Below are 23,998 nucleotides of genomic sequence, written 5' to 3'. Positions count from 1 at the left end.
AAAACAAGATTCCAATCTGGTAAATGTACCTGTTGCAAGAGATTATGCCATCATCAGTTAGCAATGTAATCAGTGCCTCACTCAACAGAACCCATAATTCATGTAGGAATCAAACACCAAAACTAAAATTCAGAGGAATTAGGGGATTTCTAAAAATAACTGCCCTGTCACTCAGGATTATTTTTAAATAAAATATATGCCAATGAGTTTTAGAAGAAAGGAATTTATTTAGTAATTACAAACATTGGAAAAGCAGAAAGAACACTCCATCTAGACTTAAAAAATGGCTCTTAAAGGCACACCACATTCCAATAATGATAAGGTAATAATTGCTCAACTCCATGAAATTGTCAACAGATACACCATGCATTTTCTATTAAATTTCTGATTGAGATTTGATTTGATGAACACTTGTAACAAGCCAAGGGGACTTGAACAAAGACAATGTGCTATTGCCAACAGGTAGTAATGGAGGTGGAAGGAATGACTTGCAGGATTGTCCTCTGGATGGGAAATAAAAGAACTATTGCAGCTAGATGATCATCACAGCATTTCTAGTCCAGTCGCTATGGAACCTGGATAAACTGTTCATCCTGAGTATATCCTGAGGTCTGAGATGAATGTAAATGTAAATGAGATGATGAAAATCCAAAAAGGTCTGTGAAAACTGGGAAGGGATGAAAACATACATTTTCAACAAACTGAGAGTCTGGTAGAAGTAAGGAGTAATACAACCAAAAAGATTATAACAAAATAAATCATTGTAAAGTTACATTAACACAAAAGTGTACTACATTTGAGTCACCACTTCTGTTGCAATGGGTACCACCCAGATTTCATTCCAAGTTCTTGTCTCTGGGCAAGAAGGAAGTGAAGGAAGAAAAGTAGGAAAAGGGGATAATGAATGAAAGATTTTAAAAGGGATTGTATGCTCATTAATAAAGAAAAATTCAGGAGATGAGTGTTACAACTCATGGGATTTTTTAAATTTTTTTTTTTTTTTTTACAGAGTTACAGTGAAAGAGAGACAGAAAGATCTTCTTTCCATTGGTTCACCCCCCAAAGGGCCACTATAACCAGAACTATGCTGATCTGAAGCCAGGAGCCAGGTGCTTCCTGCTGGTCTCCTATGCAGGGGCAGGGGCCCAAGGACTTGGGCCATCCTCCACTGCCTTCCCAGGCCACAACAGAGAGCTGGACTGGAAGAGGAGCAACTAGGACCAGAAGCCGGGGCCCATCTGGGATTCTGTGGCCGCAGGCAGAGGATTAACCAAGTGAGCCACGGTGCTGGCCCCAACTCATAGGATTTGAGGTAGTCTATGGAACGAGAATAATGTGCTGGACAACACCTATTTGAATATTCAAATTGATCTCACATAGTGTACTCTAATCCAGATAGTGTACTCTTAACACAGATGAGCTGGAAATCCTCATGAGTATATAGATCACCATAAGCTCATTCCCTTTAGCTAGACACAACACCCACCATCCACTGCTGGAGTACAGTATTATGGCTGGAATATATGCTAATTGACATGCCTGTGGTTACATCACCAGTATGCACAATAATGTGGAGAAAGAACACTGGGTGGACAAAATTGCTATACAACAAATAACTTTGTAATTGATGAAGATGGGATACCAAATAACTGCTGTACTAACTGTTGTAATTTTTGGATATTTCTTTGCAAAATTTATATATGTAAGTACAGTTCATATACTTGGTCCCACTCACAATAATGGGAAACCAAAAACATAGGTTGTGTAAAGGAAGAACGGTTAACAAGACTCTGTCACAATTCATCATGTGAATTGTCTAATACTTCCTGAGGTGTGATTCCACCAAGAGTTCTTCCAGACACATTATATTTAAGGGACTTCTCTAATCTTGTTAAATTTTGCAAAAGTTCACCTTACAATAAAGGTTTTTCCAACCACATTACAATGACAGGATTTTTCCTAAGTGTGAGCTTTCAGTTACCCACTGAGATGACTTATGATACAAAAACTTTTCGATGAATACATGTTTTCTAAGTTCTGAGTCTCTTCATGTGAGCTGATGACTGATTTATGGAAGAGGAATTTCATGTTCATTAAATTGATTTATTTTCTTTATGAATTCCCTGGCATCTGCTGATGTCTAATTGCTGACTAAAGGTTTTCTCAAATTTACTGCATTTGAAGGATATAAGCTATTGTGAATTCTGTATCTATGCAGGCCTTAATTACAGGAAAATACTTTTCCACATTCATTACAATCTTAAGAAACGCATTATGTGAATTCTTTGATGACTGATTTCTGACAAATGGCTTTTTTTCACATTATAATATTTATAACCTTTCTCCCTTCCATGGGTCCCTGTTGTTTGGGGTATGATTTCAAGGGAACGGCTTTGTCACACTAAGTACACTGATTTTGGGAAAAAGCACTTCACATTCATTATATTCTTAAACTCTCTTCCTTGTTTGACTCCCATAATGTGTTGAGGCACTGTTTTTGACAAAAGGCTTTCCAACATTCATTACATTCATAACACTTCTGCCTTGTGAATTTTCTGATGTTACAAGGAGCTTTCCAATACTCATTACATTCATAAGGTTTCTCTGCCATATGAATTCTTTGATTTCTTATAAGCTCTGATTTCTGGATAAAGGCTTTTCCACATGCATTACATTCAAAGGGTTTTTTTCAAATATGAATTTGATTATCTCAAATGAGGGTTAAATTATGGCTGAAGGTGTTCCAAATCATTACATTTATAATGTTTATTCTTATGTTTGATAATGATTTGCACCAAGAGTTGTCCACATTTGTTCAATTCAAAACATTCTCCCCTGTGTGAATTTTGATGTTTGCTGAGATTTAATTTGCACAAAGAGGCTTTTCCAGTCTTTACATAAATGAGGTTTCTCCCCTGTATGAATTCTCTGATGTATGTTGTGTATCATTGCCACAGGCTTTGCCACAGTTGTTATATTCATGAAGTCTATCTCCTGTGTGAATTCTCTGGTGTCTTATGAGGTGTGATTTATAGCAAAAGGTGTTTCAACAGTCATTACATTCATAAGGTTTCACTGCTGTGTGAATTGTGTGATGTTTGATGAGGTCTGACTTAAGGCCAAAGGCTTTCCTATAGTTATTACATTCATAAGGTTTCTCCCCAGTGTGAATTCTTTGATGCATTCTGAGTTGTGAATTATGGGCAAAGGCCACAGTCATTACATTCATAAGGTTTCTCCCTGTGTAAACTGATGTTTGCTGAGGTCTGATTTGCCCAAAAGGGCTTTTATGATGTTTCTCCCCTCTGTGAATTCTCTGATCCATTCTGAGTTGTGACTTGTGGTGCAAGGTTTTTCCAGTCGCTACATTCATAATGTTTCTATTTTGTGTGAATTCTGTTTTCTGAGATCTGATTTGCACAAAACATCTTTTCCATAGCATTCATAAGATTTCTCCTCTGTGTGAAGTCTGATGTTTAATGAGGACTGACTTATGGCCAAAGGATTTTCCGCAGTCACTACATTCATAAGGTTTCTCCCCTGTGTGCATTCTCTGATGTCTAATGAGTTTTGATTTATAAAAAAAGATTTTTCCACAGTCACTGCATTCATAAAGTTTCTCCCCCATGTGAATTCTCTGATGTTTGGTGAACTCTGATTTATGGCCAAAAGCTTTTCCACATTCATTACATTCATAAGGTTTGTCCCCTGTGTGAATTCTCTGATGTTTGTTGAGGTCTGATTTGCTATAAAAGGCTTTCCCACATTCATTACATTCATAGGGTTTCTCCCCAGTGTGAATTCTCTGATGTTGAATGAGGACTGACTTATGGCCAAAGGCTTTTCCACACTCAGCACATTCGTAAGGTTTCTCCCCTGTATGAATTCTCTGGTGCTTCTTGAGGTCTGATTTGGAAAAAAAGGCTTTTCTACAGTCATTACATTCATGAGGTTTCTCCCCTGTGTGAATTCTCTGGTGTTTGTTGAGGTCTGATTTGCACAAAAAGGCTTTTCCGCAGTCATTACATTCATGAGATTTCTCCCCTGCGTGAATTCTCTGATGTTGAATGAGGCCTGACTTATGGCCAAAGGCTTTTCCACAGACACCACATTCATAAGGTTTCTCCCCTGTGTGCATTCTCTGATGTTTTATGAGATGTGATTTATACCAAAAGGCTTTTCCACAGACATTACATTCATGAGGTTTCTCCTCAGTGTGAATTCTCTGATGTCTAATGAGTTGTGCTGTATAATAAAAGGCTTTTCCACAGTCATTGCATTCATAAGGCTTCTCCCCCATGTGAATTCTCTGATGTTTGGTAAGGTCTGATTTATGGCCAAAAGCTTTTCCACATTCATCACATTCATAAGGTTTCTCCCCTGTGTGAATTCTCTGATGTTGGCTGAGATATGATTTGCAAAAAAAGGCTTTCCCACAGTCATTACATACATAAGGTTTTTCCCCTGTGTGAATTTTCTGATGTTTAATGAGGACTGACTTATGGCCAAAGGCTTTTCCACAGTCACTACATTCATAAGGTTTCTCTCCTGTGTGAATTCTCTGATGTCTAATGAGTCGTGATTTACAGTAAAAGGCTTTTCCACAGTCATTACATTCATGAGATTTCTCCCCAGTGTGAATTCTCTGATGTTTATTGAGACCTGACTTATGTCCAAAGGCTTTTCCACAGTCACCACATTCATAAGGTTTCTCTCCTGTGTGAATTCTCTGATGTATTATGAGATGTGATTTATACCAAAAGGCTCTTCCACAGACATTACATTCATGAGCTTTCTCCTCTGTGTGAATTCTCTGATGTCTAATGAGTTGTGATTTATGGTAAAAGGTTTTTTGACAATCATTGCATTCATAAGATTTCTCCTCCAGGTGAATTCTCTGATGTTTAATGAGGTCTACATTATGGTGAAAAACATCTCCACAGTCATTATTTTCAGCAATTTTCTCCCTTATGTGAATTTTCTGATGTGTTATAGGGTATGATTGCTGGAAAAAGGCTTTTCCATACTCATTACATTCATGAGGCATCTTCCAAGTGTGAATTTTCTGATGTCTAATGAGATTTGAATTCTGATAAGTGGTTTCTCCACATTCATTATACACATTCATTCCTGAATAGTTTCCCTTTTGCATAATCAGTCTTGGAATAGGGCTAGAAGTTAAATTAGGTTGTTTTCTTAATTCAACTCCCTTGGGAGCAAATGTCTTCTTATTTTTCATAACATCCTGATTCAGATTTTTGTCCCGACTTTCCTGGTTGGTCCCAATCAGGTCATCCCTTTTCATGGCAACTGTAATGAGAAAAACAAACAAACAAACAAACAAAAAACACTATGTTGGTGCTGGCACTGTTGTGTAGGTTAATCCTCTGCCTGTGGCACAGGCATCCCATATGGGCACCGGTTCTAGTCCCAGATGTGCCTCTTCCAATCCAGCTCTCTGCTATGGCCTTCAAAAGCAGGAGAAGATGCCCCAAGCACTTGGGACCCTGCAGCCATGTGGGAGACCTGGAAGAACTCCTGGCTCCTGGCTTTAGATCAGCTTGGCTCAGGGCACTGCACCATACATTGTGGGAATGAACCAGCAGATGGAAGACCTTTCTCCCTGTCTCTCCCTCTCACTGTCTGTAACTCTAACACTCAAATAAATACAATCTTTTTAAAAAAATAACCATTTCATTGAATCACATATAAATGTTTCTCTTGGCATATTCATGTGATGGGAATGAAGTTACTTCTTACCTAGTGGCATAAGATTTTAACAAAATCAGTACTTATTTATAAGCATTATATGATTTTTCTCATAATTAAATTGTACCAACAGATTCTCCAATGTTCAATCATGATCCTGTTTATTACTTGAATTTTTTTCAAGTACGTAGAATGGCTTTTGTGGTAAGATGTGTTAAATCACTGTTTAGGATGCCTGCATCTCAAAACAACGCCAGTTTGAGCCCTGGCTACTCTGCTTCCAATATAGGTGTCTGCTTATGTCACCTGGGAGGCAGCAAATGATGGTTCATGTGTTTTGGATCCTGAGATACACCAGAGAAGGCATTCACTCATTGCCTAACAACCAGTTTTTTCCCTGTCCCTTTTTTTCATTTAATTTTCATTAAAAATTGTATGTTTTGTGCATCTCTGATATTTCAACCATAAATATTGGAGTTTTACTGGATCATTTATTTGCAGATAAAGAATGATATGTGTCTGTACTCTAAAATCTTTTTCCTTAATGTGATCCTGTTTAATCTATGGTTGTCTTATGTTCAGTCTTCCCAGGGAAACAGCATTGGTAGGATATTCAAATAAAAAATTCTGCTTTTATCTGCACTCTATGACAGCTTCCCAATATTCACAGGGAAATCTAACATCTTCAGTGTCTCAGAACTACAACAGATACAAAAACATCCCAACATACCATCTTGGGTATACACTCCCAATCAGTTTAAAGCATTTGTTTTTGCAACACAGGGTATGTTCAGCTTCTTTGAAAAGTGTTTTCTATGTCATCCTTATATCATCAGTGCTGGTTATCTCCTCTCAATTCATTCTATAAACATTTTTTTGTGATAATTTGAGTTTCTGAAGGCTTTTGATCAGTTTTCCCTTATTTTCACAGAAAACTTCATTTCCTATGCATTTCTTATCTTTTTGTTTTTGTTGTTATTTCAACAACACTAAAATAATTCATACTTCAAATTCAAAGAAATCTAAGCACTTCTACAAAAAACCACAATGTTACTTGATCTTGGGACTCAGAATCCCAGACTTTCTTGGTGGTTCTAGGATCACTTATTTTCATGTTCTTATAAGTTCATGCTTAGTTTCATGATTTTTTAAACAATTATTTATTTGAAAGGTAGAGTTACAGAAAGAAGTAGACAGAGAAAGAGAGAGAAGTCTTTCATCTGCTGGTTTGCACCCCAAATAGCCACAATAACCAAGGCTGGGTCAGGCAGAAGCCAGGAGCCAAGAGTTTCTTCTAGGTCTCCCATGCGGGTGCAGTCTCGATGACTTGGACCATCCTCCACTGATTTCCCAGGCACATTAGCAGAGAGCTGGATGGAAAGAGGAGCAGTTGGTACTTGAACCAGTGCCCATATGGGATGCTGGCAATGCAGGGTGGGGCTGGCCAAAACCATGAGTGGGAACACAAATTAAACGATGAGTAAGAAACAAGTTTCTATAAATTGTTCAACTAACTAGCACTGAATGAACTAATAGGTGCATGAAGGAAAAGGTATGAAAGTGTAGAGAAGGAAAAGATAATTTGAGGAATGTATCTAACTTAGAAAAACACCTTAGTAACGTGATAAAAGGATTGGAATTTTTTTTTAAATCAAAGAATACCTTCAACAAGAACAAAAGAGTTAGATAGATCCTGGTATCCCTAGATATCTAGAATGCTTGCATCTAATGCACAAAACCAGTTGTCATCAGGAGTAAAATTTGGAAAAAATCCATGGAAAGAACACCACAGCATCTACTGCTCTTTTTCTGCCTTGGCCTCCCTGCCCATTATGTGCAGACTGACCTGGAAAACTCTGATTCAGGAATTCTTCCACCATCCATGGCTCTGCTCCTTGCTCCAACTTGAAGATCAAGTCAGGTTTGGTCATGCAGTGCCCTATTAATGGAAACAATGTAAGACTTTATGAAATCACTATCTTGGGTTATTTAAAGGACTACAGCCTCATCCACGTGCTATGCAACAAATGTACCAATTTGAATCCTTTCCAAGATGGCAGACAATCAGCTTATTCATGGGCTCAAATTCTATACCTGCCAATCAATAAACTATAAAGTGTTCATTTATTTGTCAAGCACCAAGAAAATATTACCACTGAGCATATGATGGGTGTCACTCACCCAAGGAGAACAGGCTGCTGTAGGTCTCCAGCATCACATCCCTGTACAGGGTTTTCTGAGCTTGGTTCATGTTCTGCCATTCCTCCCAGGTAAAGTACACAGCAAGGTCTTCAAATGCTATCATCATCTGTAATAGAACACTTCTGGTCAACGTATCAACTCTGTCACAAAACAAACACTGCCCGTTTTGTATCTTCTATGTGAGTGTGAAGGAAGAAGGAAGGATGTGATTTCATGTTAGATCTGTTGAACATTTGGAAAGCCACAGAAGCATTCAACAAGAAGTAAAATCTATGGTCTAAAGGATATGAAAAATGCCCAAGCTAGAGAGAAATAGAAGTTTCAGGTCACAAGGGGCCACATCTGTTGAGGGGGCTTAAAGAAGGACAATATTGACTCTTGAATGAGCAATGTTAAGGACAAGATTGTAGAAGTACTCAGGGAAGAACACAAGAAACCATCAGTGAAGCAATGATGGGAATGAACAGAGAAGAATTTCCAGGAAAACAGGCACAATCACTTGAAATATGGCAAAGAAAAAATATTTTAAATGAGATGGCAGGGTTTTAGCTCAGTGTTTATGATGCCAGCTAAGATACCCTACTTCTACCACAGATTGCCTAGGTTGGATTTCCAGTGCCAGCTCCAGCTAAGGCAGACCTGGAGAAGTGATGCTGATGCCACCAATAAGAGAAACCTAGACTTCATTCCTGACTCTGGGCTTCAATCCTGCCCACTTATGCTTGGTATGCTTATTTGGGAATTAATAACTGCATGGGAGCTGTCTCTCTGAGTTCATCAACTTCTTTCACTATCATGCTCATATATTTTTAAATAAAAGAGAAGATTCAAGTAAGACAAAGAATGAAAAATAGCTTTTGGCTTTGTCTATGAATACTCAATTGATAAAAATTTGAAGAACTGAAATAACATTACACCAAATTAAAGTTAAAACAATGGAATTATTTACCCAAAACCAGAACCTGGGAAAGTCTGCAGTACAATCTGCATTTGTGACTGAGAGAAATGCCTACAGATTTAAGAACTTGCAATAGGCACCAGCATTATGGTGCAGCAGGTTAAGACTCCATGCACATTGCTGGCATTCTGTGTGAACAGAGGATTTGAATCCTTGCTGCTCCACTTCCATTCTAGCTCAACCCTAATATGCCATTTGGGGAATGAACCAGTATGTATAAGATATCTCTTTCTGTCTCCATGTCTCTCCAAATCTCTGTAATTTTGCCTTTCAAATAAATAAGTAAACCTTAAAAAAATAAAAGAACCTGCAGTAGATTCTTTTCCCCACACATTCCTGATCCTAACCCTGAATCAAGTTCAGCTCCACAAAACTATTAAGGACTACATTACTCTAACAATTCAAAAACAAACTTAGCTGATTTGTGTTTTAGTACTAGACAAGTCTTAACCTTGTAGAATGCTAAGCGTTTATTTCAGGGTAGCACTAAAACACTGCTCACTGCATCATGTATATGACAATACTATTTCAAATATCATGACCCCAAAAATTTAGCATACTGTACTCTAAGTTTCAACTCAAAACATGTAACAAATATATATTTTGCCATGGCAACAGAAAGACAAGAACAAACTGCATTACCTTGGATGAGAGCAATGTTTCATAATCATGCCAAACTTATCATTCATCGTGTTTCTGTATATTCCCTGAAAATATATTTTTGTCTATTCTTCCAGTTCAATTAATAAACTATTACAAATATAAAAGGAAAACTGGCAACAAGCTGGAGAATAATCAAGAAACCACTTACAGGTAATGTATTAATTTTCTCTGCTCTTGGAAATATGTGGAGGTGCCCAGACTCATACCTGGAAGAGAAGATGAATAGAAGGGATTAAAAGAAATCTTTTCTGGTTTGCTGCTACATTGAAGTATGAAAGAAAAAAAGAATATGATAATAATGAAAAAAAGTAATAAATAATATATTAACCGAGAAAACATCAGCTTCACTATGGAAGAATAAACCTTTAAACATGGAAATATATAGGAAAGGCACCAGAGATTAAAAAAAAAAAAAGTTATCACTGGTTTAAGAAAGCAGTGTCGGGCCGGCGCCACGGCTCACTAGGCTAATCCTCTGCCTTGCGACGCCGGCACACTGGGTTCTAGTCCCAGTCGGGGAGCCGGATTCTGTCCCAGTTGCCCCTCTTCCAGGCCAGCTCTCTGCTGTGGCCAGGGAGTGCAGTGGAGGATGGCCCAAGTCCTTGGGCCCTGCACCCCATGGGAGACCAGGATAAGTACCTGGCTCCTGCCATCGGATCAGCGCGGTGCGCCGGCCACAGCGCCGGCCTCGGTGGCCATTGGATGGTGAACCAACGGCAAAAGGAAGACCTTTCTCTCTCTCTCTCTCTCTCACTGTCCACTCTGCCTGTCAAAAAAATTAAAAAAAATAAAAAATAAAAAGAAAGCATTGTCTACAAATATGTAAAATGATAACAGTAAAAAAAATAAAAATTTAAGGGTGATTGTTCAAATAAATGAGACTATCAAAGAGATAAACATTATGTTGCCACTAAAATTTATACTAAAGTAAGTTATTTTGGATTCACTATTTCTCTCTTAATGCAAAGTACCACATAGGATTCCATATTTGTATGTACACTTAGAACACTTATTTTTTTAGACCTGAATTCTATAGAAAGTATGTGACTTTGGCCAGCGCCGCAGCTCAACAGGCTAATCCTCCACCTGCAGCACTGGCACACCAGGTTCTAGTCCCGGTTGGGGCACAGGATTCTAGCCCAGTTGTCCCTCTTCCAGACCAGCTCTCTGCTGTGGCCCAGGAGTGCAGTGGAGGATGGCCCAAGTCCTTTGGCCCTGCACCCACATGGGAGACCAAGAGAAGCACCTGGCTCCTGGCTTTGGATCAGCGCGGTACGCTGGCTGCAGCACGCCGGCCACAGTGGCCATTGGGGGGTGAACCAACGGCAAAGGAAGACCTTTCTCTCTGTCTCTCTCTCTCACTGTCCACTCTGCCTGTCAAAAATAAATAAATAAATAAAATAAAAAAGAAAGTATGTGACTTATAGTTTCACATTCTTGGACAAAATTGCACTGGAACAACAACAAAAAAAAAATATATATATATATATATATATATAAAATGTATATTTAATATAGTACACTTTTCAAGTAATGATTCCAAATAGCACCATTCCCTGTATCCATCCCTTCACACAAGACCCTGGATTTCACTTGCTTTACCACATGAGGTATTAGTAAATGTGACAGAAATGTAAAATATGTAGTATGTAAAGTATTTCCCTTCTCAGATATTCCTTATTTGACACAGTTATCTTCTAGAAAACCATGGCGTCTGCCTGTTGAAGAAATAGAATCTAGCCAAAACTTGCCACAAATCACCAGACATTTAAGTGAAGCCATCTCTAAGGCATGGCCTAAATCAGTGCATCAGATGACTAATCCCTCATTTCTGATCCCAGACTGATCATAAGAACTGCCCCGCTGAGCCTATCCTATAATACTGAGTCAGAATTACAAATCAAATGGCTATTTGTTAAGCCATTGTGCTTTATGATTTGTCCTACATCAAATGCTGATACATACTGGTGAGTAAGGGAGAAGCTTGAATTATATGCAAAATACAATTAACACAACTTCAAAATCTCATGTAGAAGTTTCCATAAAATAGGGCCAGCATTGTCCCATAGCATGCAAAGCTGCCACCTGCAATGAAAGCACCCCATATAGGTACTGGTTCATGTTCTGTTTTTGATCCAGCTGCTGCTAGTAAATGCTACCAATGTGGGAGACCCAGATAAAGCTCTTGGATCCTGATTTCAGCCTGTTCCAGCCCTGACCATTACAGCCATATGGGGAGTTAACCAGCATATGGAAAGATCACTCTGTGTCTCTCCCTCTCTATATGTATATTTTCAAATCTCCAATTTCTTGATGTAGGCACCTATTGCTATAAACTTCCTCTTAACACTGCTTTTGCTATATCCCATAAGTTTTGATATGTTGTGTTGTCATGTTCATTTCTTTCCAGAAATTTATTCAGAGTTACACAGAGAAGGAGAGGCAGAGAGGGAGACAGAGAGGTCTTCCATCCACTGGTTCACTCTCTAGTTGGCCGCAATGGCCAGAACTGTGCAGATCTGAAGCCAAGAGCCAGGAGCTTCTCCCAGGTCTCCCACATGGGCGCAGGAGTCCAAGGACTTGAGACATCTGCTGCTGCTTTCCCAGGGCACAGCAAAGAGACCGATCAGAAGTGGGACAGCTAATACTTGAAGCAGCACCCACACGGCATGCCGGCACTGCAGGTGGTAGCTTCACCTGCTATGCCACAGGGCTGGCCCCATGGTAAATCTTTTTTTCTTTCAGAAAGGAATCTTGTTCTGATCTGTTGATACACTTTTAGCTCACCTCACCTTCTCAAAGGAGACCAGTGCCAGGGTGCTTGCCCCAGTGGGTATAATATTCATCCACACTGCTATAAGAACCACACTAAGTATCTCTGCTGTCCTTGGTGTAAGCCCAAATTTCACAGCAATGACCCTCTCGAGGGAATCAGGGTGCCCTGAGCATGTAGAGCCTTCCACATTACTGCCCAAAGTCCCAGCCACATCCTGAGCCCTCCCACACACCCAGTGTTTTCACAGTCTCAGCACACAAGCCTTTCACAGTCACAATCACCCAGCCCCTTGTCAATTCTCCCAGCCAGAATCAGGAATCCCTGCATGACTGATTGCTGGGTGCACAGACACCAGCTGGATCAACAGTTATATATGTCCAAAATGTCACTGGCCATCTACTGGTTTGTTACAGGATGCTGGTTTAAGGGTGGTCAGTAAGTGAAATGAGCCCCCCCCCCCGCTTTTTTTCCTCTGTAGTTTGGTAGTACACTGGCCCCCACAAGGCTCCAAGCTGGATTCCCACTAGGCTCTTCCTGCAGCTTTATTGCCAGTGGCTTAGGCTGTTGCAGACTGGTCTTACCTCACTCCAGAGCTGGTGCTCAATATTCTTTGCATACACAATGTCATGGGGGAGAAAGAACTTTTAAGATTAGTCCCATTCTCAAAAGCTCCAAAAAGAATGAAATACATTGGAATAAATTTAACCAAGATGTTAAAAATCTCTATGATGCAAATTATAAAACATTCACAAAAGAAATAGAAGATATTAAAAAATGCAAAAATCTTCCAAGTTCATAGATTGGAAGAATCAACATCATCAAAATGCCCATACTACCAAAAGCAATTTACAGATTCGGTGCAATCCCAATCAAAATATCAATGACATTCTTTGCAGATCTAGAAAAAATGATGCTAAAATTGATATGGAAACACAATAGACCCTGAATAGCTAAAACAATATTATACAACAAAAACAAAGCCAGATGCATCGCAATACCTGATTTGAAGACATACTAAAGGGCAGTTGTAATCAAAATAACGTGGTACTGGCACAAAAACAGATGTGTAGACCAATGGAACACAACAGAAACTCCAGAAATCAATCTATGCATCTACAACCAACTTGTCCTTGACAAAGGAGCTAAAATCAGTCCCTGGAGCAAGGACAGTCTCTCTACCAAACAGTACTGGGGAATCTGGGTCATGTGCATAAGTATGAAACTGGACTCCTACCTTATACCTTACACAAATCCACTAAAAATGGATCAAAGACCTAAATCTACAACTTGATACCAACAAATCACGAGAGAACATTGGGGAAACTATGCAAGACACTGGCATAGGCAAAGACTTCTTAGAAAAGACCTCAGAAGCACAGGCACTCAGAACCAAAATGAACAAATGGGATTACATCAACCTCAGAAGCAAAGTAAAGAGGCAACTGATAGAATGGGATAAAATATTTGTAAAGTACACACCTGATGAAGGGTTAATATCCAGAATCTATAAAGAGCTCAAGAAATTTAACAAACAGTACAGTTATGAAATAGGCAAAGTATCCGAACACGCATTTTTCAAGAGAGAAAATTCAAATGGCCAACAGACACTTGCGAAAATGCTTAGGATCACTAGCCATCAGGAAAATGAAATCAAAACCACAATAAGGTTTCACCTCATTCCAGTTAGAATGGCTCTTGTACAGAAATCAACAAATGACAAACGCTGGAGAGGATGTATGGAAAAAGGTACACTGATCCACTGTTGATACAAATGTAAACTGATGCAACCACTGTGGAACACAGTATGGAGATACATCTGAAATCTGAATATAAACCTACCAAATGATCCAGCCATCTCAGTCCTTGGAATTTACCCAAACCAACAAGAAATCAGTATATGAAAGAGTTAACTGTACCCCCATGTTCACTGCAGCACAATTCACAATGGCAAAGATATAGAATCAACATAGATGTCCATCAACTGTTGACTGGATAAAGAAATTATGGCATATATACACTATGGAGAATCACTCAGCTGTTAAAAAAATGAAATCCTGTCTTTTGCAATGAAATGGATGCAACTGGAAATCATTATGCTGAGTGAAATAAGCCAGTCCCAAAAAGACAGATATCATATATTTCTCCTGATCTGAGGTAACAATATAATGCCTGAAATGTAATGTATTGGAATGAAATAGAAATTTTGAGAATCGATGATTGTTTATAGCCCAAGTATATTGACTTCTGCCAACCACGTGGGAGAACCAGATGAAGCTCCTTGCTTCATCCTGGCCCACTCTATGCATAGCAGACATTTTGGGGAGTGAACCAACAGATGGAAGATCACTGACTGTAAAAATATGCTTTTCAATGAATAAATATTTTTAAAGATTTATTTATTTATTTGAAAGGCAGAGTTACACAGAGATATCATCCATCCTCTGTTTCACTCCCAAATAGCTGCAATGGCAAAGCTAAGCCAATTTGAAGCCAGGATCCAGGAGTTTCTTCTGGGACTCCCACATGGGTAGAGAAGCTCAAGGCCTTGAGCCATCTTCTGCATGGATCTTACATTTAGGTGAAAGGAACTCAAGAATTTGAGCCATCATCCACTGCTTCCCAGGGATATTAAACAAGAAACTGAGTTGGAAGTACAGCAACCAAAACTCAGATTAGCACTGCAATACAGAATGTAGGCATCAGATGTGATGGCTAACAGAATGGAAAAACCTAGATGAAATCAACAGATTCCTGGACACATACAGTAAACCAAAAATGACTCATGAAGACACACAGAAAACCTAAACAAACCAAAAACCAAGGCAGAGACTAAATCAGCAACACACACCCTCCTAAAAAGCCCAGAACCAGATAGCTTCACTGCTGAATTCTACCAAACTTTTGATGAAATAATTCTAATTCTCATCAAGCTATTCAAAATAATTGAAAGGGAAGGATACTTCCAAAGTCCTTCTATTAGGCCAGCATCACCTTAATTCCTAAACCAATAAAGATACAATAGAGAAAAGAGAACTATAGAGCTCTGATAAACAGAGATGCAAAAATCCTCAACAAAATACTAGCTAATAAAATCCAACAACATATCAGGAAGATCATTCACCAGATCAAGTGAGATTTATCCCTGGTATCTAGGTATGGTTTAATATATGCAAATCAATAAATGTGATATATCACAGTAACAAAATGAAGAATAAAAACCACATGATTATCTCAATAGATGCAAAGGAAGCATTTGATAAAATACAACATGCTTCATTATAAAAACCTTAAGCCAATTAGGTTTAGAAGGAACATTCCTTAACACAATCAAGGCAATATATGACAAATCTACAACCAACATCCTATTTAGTGGGAAAACTTGGAAGGATTTCCACTAAGATATCAAACTAGATGAAGTTCCTCATTCTCTCTTTTTATTTTTTGACATGCAGAGTGAATAGTGAGAGAGATAGAGACAGAGAGAAAGGTCTTCCTTTACCGTTGATTCACCCTCCAAAGGCTGCTGCAGCCGGTGCGCTGCGCCGATCCAAAGCCAGGAGCCAGGTACTTCTCCTGGTCCCCCATGCAGGTACAGGGTCCAAGGACTTGGGCCATCCTCCACTGCCTTCCCGGGCCACACAGAGAGCTGGCTTGGAAGAGGGGCAACCAGGCCAGAATCCGGTACCCCGACTGGGACTAGAACCCGGTGTGCCGGCGCCGCAGGTGGAGGATTAGCCTATTGAGCCGCAGTGCCGGCCTAAGTTGCTCACTCTCATCACTGCTATTCAATATAGTTCTAAAAGTTTTAGCCACAGCAATAATACAAGAAAAATAAATCAAAGGAATACAAATTAAAAAGGAGAAAGTGTAATAATCCCTGTTTGCAGATGACATGATCATGATCCTCTATATTGGGAAACCAAAAGACTCCACTAAGAGACTACTGAAACTCAAAAGAGTTTGGTAAAGTTGCAAGATATAAAAATCAACATACAAAAATCAGTAACCTTTATATACAGAAAAAAACGCCATGGCTGAGAAAGAACTTATCAGATCTGTACCATTCACAATAGATACAAAATTCTGTATGACTTTGGAATAAATTTTACAAGGCTGTGAAAGATCTCTATAAGCAAAATTACAAGTCATTAAAGAAATATAATACATACAAAAAGGAAAAACTTACACGTTCATAAATTGGACGAACTAATATCATTAAAATGCCTGTGCTACCTAAAGCAATATTTTTAATTTTTAATTTAATTTTTAAAAATTAATTTATTTGAGAAGCAGAGTTAGAAACAGAGAGAGGGAGAGACAGAGAGAGATGTCTTCCATCCTGACATTCCCCAAATGGCTGGAGCTGGGATGATCTGAACTCAGGAGCCAAGAGCTTCCTCCAGGTCTCCCATATGGGTGCAGGGGCCCAAGCACTTGGCCCATCTTCCACTGCCTTCCCAGGCCATTAGCAGAGATTTGGATCAAAAGAATAGCCAGGATGCAAAACAGCACCTATATGAGATGCCAATGCCGCAAGCCAAGGCTCAACATATTACACCACAGGGCCAGCCCCCCAAAAGCAGTTTACAGATTTAATGTGATCCCAATCAAAATACCAACAACATTCTTCTCGAGCTAGTGAAAAATGATGCTCAAATTTGCATGAAATGCTAAAGCAATCAAACAACAAAAACAAAGCTGGAGGCAACACAATTCCAGAAATTAAGATCTACTTCAAGGTAATTATAATCAAAATAGCCTGGTACTGGCACCAAAAAGACATACAGACCTATGAAACAGAATAGAATCCCCAGAAATTAATCCATGCATCTATAACCAACTAGTTTGTGGTAAAAAAACTAAAAGCAATCCCTGAAGAAAGGACAGTCTTTTCAAAAATGGTGCTGGGAAAATTTGATCTTCACATGTAGTTGTAAGGTAGATCCCTACTTGCAACTTATACAAAAATCAACTATAATTGGATCAATCATCTATGTGAGACCAATCAATCTATGTGAGACCATCAAATTACTAGAGAAGAACATCAGGGAAACTCTCCAAGACACTGGCATAGGCAAAGGCTTTTGGGAAAAGACACAGTGAAGCACAGGCAATAAAAACAAAAATGGTCAAAAGAGATTACATCAAGCTAAGAAGCTTCTGAACTGCAAAGTAAACACTCAACAAAAGAAGCAACTGACATAATGGAAGAAAATATTTGCAAACTATACAATTGAAAAAGTATTAATATCCAGCATCTCTAATAAGGTCAAGACACTCAAAAACAATAAAACAAAGAATCCCATCAAGAAATGGGCAACAGGCATTTTTCCTGTTATATTAAGAGGCACTTTTAATAGGCATTTTTCCAAGGATGAAATTTAAATAGCCAATAGACACCTGAAAATATATTCAGGATCACTAGCCATCAGAGAAATGCTAACAGAAACCACAATGAGCTTTTACCTCACCCCAGTAAGAATGGCTATCATACAGAAACCAAAAATCAGGGCAGGCACTGTGGCATAGCAGGTAAAGCTATTGCCTGCAGTGCTGGCATCCCATATGAGTGCTGGTTTGAGTTCAGGCTGCAACACTTCTGATCCAGCTCCCTGATAATGTGCCTGGAAAAACTACAGATAACCCAAGTCTTGTGCCCCTGTACCCACTTGGGAGATCCAGAGTATGCTCCTGGTTCCTGGCTGCTGGCTTCAGATTGGCCTGGCATCAGTTATTGCAGCCATTTGGGGAGTGAACCAGCAGATGGAAGACCCTCTCTGCCTCTGTATTCCTTCTCTGTAACTCCCCCTTACAAATAATTAAATCTTTTTTTAAAAAAATCAACAAACAATAAAGGCTGGTGAGGATGTGGGGGAAAAGGTGCCCTAATCCACTGCTGGTGGGAATGTAAACTAGTGCAGCCATCATGACAGACAGTATGGAGATTTCTTAGAAATCTGAAAACAGATATAGCATATGATCCTGCCATCCCACTCCTGGGAATTTATCCAAAAGAAATGAAATCAATTTATGAAAAGAATTATCTGTACCCTAATGTTTACTGCAGCTCAAGTCACCATAGCTAAGATATGGAATTAACTCAGATGTCCATCAACTGGTGACTGGATAAAGAAAATGAGGTGTATACAAACAGTGTGGAATACTATTCAGCCATCAATGAGAATGAAATCTTGTCTTTTGCAACAAAATGGATGCAACTAGAAACCATTATGTTTAGTGAAAGAAGCCAGTCCCCAAAATACAAATATCATACGTTTTCTCTGATTTATGGTAATTAATATACAGAGAACAAAAAAGTAATACATATGAGTGAAACTGACATCCTAATATTTGGTTATTGTTCATAGCCCTTGTCTATACTTCTGAGGAACACTGATTTCTCTGCTTATTACTTGTTGAATTCTTTATTTGGTAGAGAGTTAAAGCTTATGATTATAAAATGAACTAAAAGCTTCCTATTAAAATTAAGAGAATAATCAAGAAAAGAAGGAGTGAGTGTGGGATTATGAGCAGGAGGAAGGATAGGGTAGGAAGCATCATTTAGATCTTAAATCCAAATACATGGGGGCGGAGCCAAGATGGCGGAATAGTGAGGGCGCGCATCGATAGTCCGGGAAAATTCAGTTTAATGAAAGCGGAGTTATGGTAGCCTCAGAAAAAGGATCAGCAAAAAATTGCAGAGGAAACTCTTCCGGAGCTATTTGCTGTGACTCAAAGGACCTATTGGGAGAGCAGGGTCGCCCACCACGCGGAAGCTGAACCGCGGGAGCCGCAGAGTCTGAGCGCCAGTGCGGGAAGGGCAGTCTATGTGACAAAGAAACCAGCGGGGAGAGGAGAGATGCCCAGGGCTCCGAGTCCACACATCGGCGCTGGAAGCAGAGGTGAGTTTAGTAACCGGAGACATTGGCGGGGAAACGGCGGACAGAATTTTAGAGGGACGCGGGTTTTGAAGCGGGAAAGTCCAACAGACTACAGGAGAGAAGGAAAAATAAATAAATAAATAGGTGGGGGCATACTGGTACAGACAAGTTCCACTCTCTGCCAACCTTGCAAAGGCAAGCAAGAGACAAAGAGCTGGGATATACATAATAAAAGGGGAGAGTTAAGACTACAATTCAGTAGCCTAGGCAACCCAGTGGGAGTCCGCAGGACTCTTTGGGTAGAAGCCAGCAAAGCTAAATACCATCCATTCTGCTCAGCCTTGCAGTATTACTTACCTCCTGAACAAAAAATAAAATAAAATAAAATAAAATAAAATAAAATAAATAAATGAATAAATAAATAAAGAGAGATTTACCACGCATAACCTGAGGGTGTCACCTTTGCACACCTGTAACCCTGAAGAACCAAGCAGAGCTCTCAGGCCACACCCATCTCAAGCCTCCAAGGCTCCTCCATCAGCAGGCAGTACACTTAACAGGGACATAGTATAATTAAAAAAAAAAACAAAAAACAAAAAACACTTCACAGTGAGGGAAACAGAATTAACCATGCCAAGCAATAAACACAGAAATCGAGGGAACAAGATCAACGATGACATTATATGATGCCTCCAAATAAACAAAACACCCCAAGCCAAGATTATGAAGATGATGAGATAGAAGAAATGCAAGATACGGATTTCAAAAAATTTATGATAAGAACATTTAGAAGTTTTCAAAAGCAAATCCTTGAACTACAGAAATCCTTATTGGACAGGATTGAGAATCTCTCGTGAAAATGAAATTTTAAGGAAGAATCAAAATGAAACGCAGAAACTAGTAGAGCAGGAAAGTGTGATAGTGAAGAGAAATCAAAATGAAATGAAGAGCTCAATAGATCAAATGACAAACACATTAGAGAGCCTTAAAAACAGAATGGGTGAAGCAGAAGAGAGAATATCAGACTTAGAAGACAGAGAACAGGAAAGCATAGTCAAACCAAAGAAAAGAAGAGGAAATTAGAAATCTAAAAAATATTGTTGGGAATCTACGGGATACCATTAAAAAACCAACATTCGGGTTCTAGCAGTTCCTGAAGGCATGGAGAGGGAGAAAGGATTAGAAGGCCTTTTTAGTGAGATACTAGCAGAGAACTTTCCAGGTCTGGAGAAGGACAGAGACATCCTAGTACAGGAAGCTCATAGAAACCCCAGTAAACATGACCAAAAGAGATCCTCACCACGACACGTGGTAATTAAACTTACCACAATGAAACATAAAGAAAAGATCCTAAAATATGCAAGAGAGAAACGTCAGATTACTCTCAGAGGATCTCCAATCAGACTCACAGCAGACTTCTCATCAGAAACACTACAGGCTAGGAGGGAATGGCGAGACATAGCACAGGTGCTAAGAGAGAGAAATTGCCAGCCCAGAATATTATATCCTGCCAAGCTCTCATTTGTGAATGAAGGTGAAATAAAGAACTTTCATAGCAAACAGAAATTAAAAACTTTGTGGCCACTCGTCCGGCCCTCAAAAGATACTTAAAGATGTGCTACACTCAGAAACACAGAAACACGGCCATCAATATGAAAGAAGGGAAAGGAAGAACACCTACCAGTAAAAGAGCATGGGAAGCTCAAAGCATATACTAGAAAATATCTCCGGGAAAATGGCAGGGCAAAGTCACTACGTATCAATAGTCACATTAAACGTGAATGGCCTGAACTGTCCAGTTAAAAGACACAGACTGGCTGACTGGCTTAAGGAACAACACACAACTATTTGTTGCCTACAAGAAACACATCTCTCTAACAAAGATGCATGCAGTCTGAAAGTGAAAGGTTGGAAAAAGATATTCCATGCCAACAAAAACCAAAAAAAAAAAACAGGGGTAGCCATATTAATATCAGACAAAATAAACTTTAATACAAAAACTGTTAAGAGAGACAAACAGGGGCACTATATAATGATTAAGGGTTCAATTCAACAGGAAGATATAACAATTATCAATGTATATGCACCTAATTACAGGGCACCGGTCTATTTAAAAGATATGTTAAAGGACTTGAAGGGAGACTTAGATTCCAATACAATAGTACTGGGGGACTTCAATACTCCACTCTCAGAAATAGATAGATCATCCAGACAGAAGATCAACAAGGAAACAGCAGATTTAATCGACACTATTGCCCAAATGGATCTAACAGATATCTACAGAACTTTCAACCCTACATCTAAAGACTTTACATTCTTCTCAGCAGTGCATGGAACCTTCTCTAGGATTGATCACATACTAGGTCATAAAGCAAGTCTCAGCAAATTTAAAAGAATTAGAATCATACCATGCAGCTTCTCAGACCACAGCGGAATGAAGCTGGAAATCAGCAACTTAGGAAACCCCAGAAAGTATGCAAACACATGGAGACTGAACAACATGCTCCTGAATGAACACTGGGTCATTCAAGAAATCAAAAGAGAAATCAGAAACTTTCTGGAAGTAAATGAGGATAACAACACAACATATCAAAACTTATGGGATACGGCAAAAGCAGTATTGAGAGGCAAGTTTATAGCAATAGGGGCCTATATCAAGAAATTGGAAAGGCACCAAATAAATGAGCTTTCAGCGCATCTCAAGGACCTAGAAAATTTGCAGCAAACCAGACCCAAATCTAGTAGGAGAAGAGAAATAATTAAAATCAGAGAAGAAATTAACAGGATTGAATCCAAAAAAAAAATTACAAAAAATCAGCCAAGCGAAGAGCTGGTTTTTTGAAAAAATAAACAAAATTGACACCCCATTGGCCCAACTAACTAAAAAAAGAAAAGACCCAAATCAATAAAATCAGAGATGAAAAAGGAAACATAACAACAGACACCACAGAAATAAAAAGAATCATCAGAAATTACTACAAGGACTTTTATGCCAGCAAACAAGAAAATCTATCAGAAATGGATAGATTCCTGGGCACATGCAATCTACCTAAATTGAACCATGAATACATAGAAAACCTAAATAGACCCATAAATGAAACAGAAATTGAAACCGTAATAAAGGACCCCCCAACAAAGAAAAGCCCAGGACCAGATGGATTCATTGCTGAATTCTACCAGACATTTAAAGAAGAACTAATTCCATTTCTTCTCAAACTATTCAGAACAATCGAAAAAGATGGAATCCTCCCAAATTCTTTCTATGAAGCCAGCATCACCTTAATCCCTAAGCCAGAGAAAGATGCAGCAATGAAAGAAAATTATAGACCAATATCCCTGATGAACACAGACGCAAAAATCCTCAATAAAATTCTCGCCAACAGAATACAACAACACATCAGGAAAATCATCCACCCAGACCAAGTGGGATTTATCCCTGGTATGCAGGGATGGTTCAACATTCGCAAATCAATCAATGTGATTCACCACATTAACAGACTGCAGAAGAAAAACCATATGATTATCTCAATAGATGCCGAGAAAGCATTCGATAAGATTCAACACCCTTTCATGATGAAAACTCTAAGCAAATTGGGTATTGAAGGAACATTCCTCAATATAATCAAGCAATTTATAAAAAACCCACGGCCAGCATCCTATTGAATGGGGAAAAGTTGGAAGCATTTCCACTGAGATCTGGCACCAGACAGGGATGCCCACTCTCACCACTTCTATTTAACATAGTTCTGGAAGTTTTAGCCAGAGTCATCAGACAAGAAAAAGAAATCAAAGGAATACAAATTGAGAAGGAAGAAGTCAAACTATCCCTCTTTGCAGACGATATGATTCTTTACTTAGGGGATCCAAAGAACTCTACTAAGAGACTACTGGAACTCATAGAGGAGTTTGGCAAAGTGGCAGGATATAAAATCAATGCACAAAAATCAACAGCCTTTGTATACACAAGCAATGCCATGGCTGAGAAAGAACTGCTAAGATCAATCCCATTCACAATAGCTACAAAAACAATCAAATTCCTTGGAATAAACTTAACCAAGGATGTTCAAGATCTCTACGATGAAAATTACAAAACCTTAAAGAAAGAAATAGAAGAGGATACCAAGAAATGGAAAAATCTTCCATGCTCATGGATTGGAAGAATCAATATCATCAAAATGTCCATTCTCCCAAAAGCAATTTATAGATTCGATGCAATCCCAATCAAGATACCGAAGACCTTCTTCTCAGATCTAGAAAAAATGATGCTGAAATTTATATGGAGGCACAAGACACCTCGAATAGCTAAAGCAATTTTGTACAACAAAAACAAAGCCGGAGGTATCAGAATACCAGATTTCAGGACATACTACAGGGTAGTTGTAATCAAAACAGCATGGTACTGGTACAGAAACAGATGGATAGACCAATGGAACAGAATTGAAACACCAGAAATCAACCCAAACATCTACAGCCAACTTATATTTGATCAAGGATCTAAAACCAATTCCTGGAGCAAGGACAGTCTATTCAATAAATGGTGCTGGGAAAACTGGATTTCCACGTGCAGAATCATGAAGCAAGACCCCTACCTTACACCTTACACAAAAATCCACTCAACGTGGATTGAAGACCTAAATCTACAACCTGACACCATCAAGTTACTAGAGAACATTGGAGAAACCCTTCAAGATATTGGCACAGGCAAAGAATTTCTGGAAAAGACCCGGGAGGCACAGGCAGTCAAAGCCAAAATCAACTATTGGGATTGCATCAAATTGAGAAGTTTCTGTACTGCAAAAGAAACAGTCA

General features: G+C 38.9%; 1 protein-coding gene and 1 long non-coding RNA gene across 6 annotated transcripts in view; one reads left to right on the top strand and one right to left on the bottom strand.

Moving 5' to 3' along the window:
• The window catches only part of LOC149120028 (uncharacterized), a 37,267-nt gene extending 36,121 nt beyond the window's left edge, over positions 1-1,146 (top strand). Inside the window, exon 3 of the long non-coding RNA XR_016226666.1 lies at positions 1,010-1,146. This is a non-coding gene — a long non-coding RNA (uncharacterized LOC149120028). The remainder of the gene's footprint in view (positions 1-1,009) is intronic.
• Positions 208-23,998, bottom strand: part of LOC100347451 (uncharacterized) — a 43,507-nt gene continuing 19,716 nt past the window's right edge. For 4 of the 5 annotated variants that reach the window (XM_051829755.3, XM_051829754.3, XM_008251264.5 and 1 more), the window contains 4 exons: positions 9,681-9,738; positions 7,891-8,017; positions 7,556-7,648; positions 208-5,310 (listed from right to left, as the gene is read on the bottom strand). In XM_051829755.3, the coding sequence (XP_051685715.1) occupies positions 3,443-5,310; positions 7,556-7,648; positions 7,891-8,017 (2,088 nt within the window). In that variant the 5' untranslated portion in view covers positions 9,681-9,738 and the 3' untranslated portion in view covers positions 208-3,442. Of the gene's footprint in view, positions 5,311-6,851; positions 7,080-7,555; positions 7,649-7,890; positions 8,018-9,680; positions 9,739-23,998 lie in introns of those variants that run through there. The other variant, XR_016226665.1, reaches the window with a different exon arrangement.

The sequence above is a fragment of the Oryctolagus cuniculus genome, chromosome 20, assembly GCF_051225735.1.
Source record: "Oryctolagus cuniculus isolate XC-2025 breed Fujian yellow rabbit chromosome 20, ASM5122573v1, whole genome shotgun sequence".
In the NCBI taxonomy this organism is placed as follows: Eukaryota; Metazoa; Chordata; class Mammalia; order Lagomorpha; family Leporidae; genus Oryctolagus; species Oryctolagus cuniculus.
Note: the sequence above shows the minus strand (reverse complement) of the source record. Positions and strands in the feature narration are given on the sequence as shown.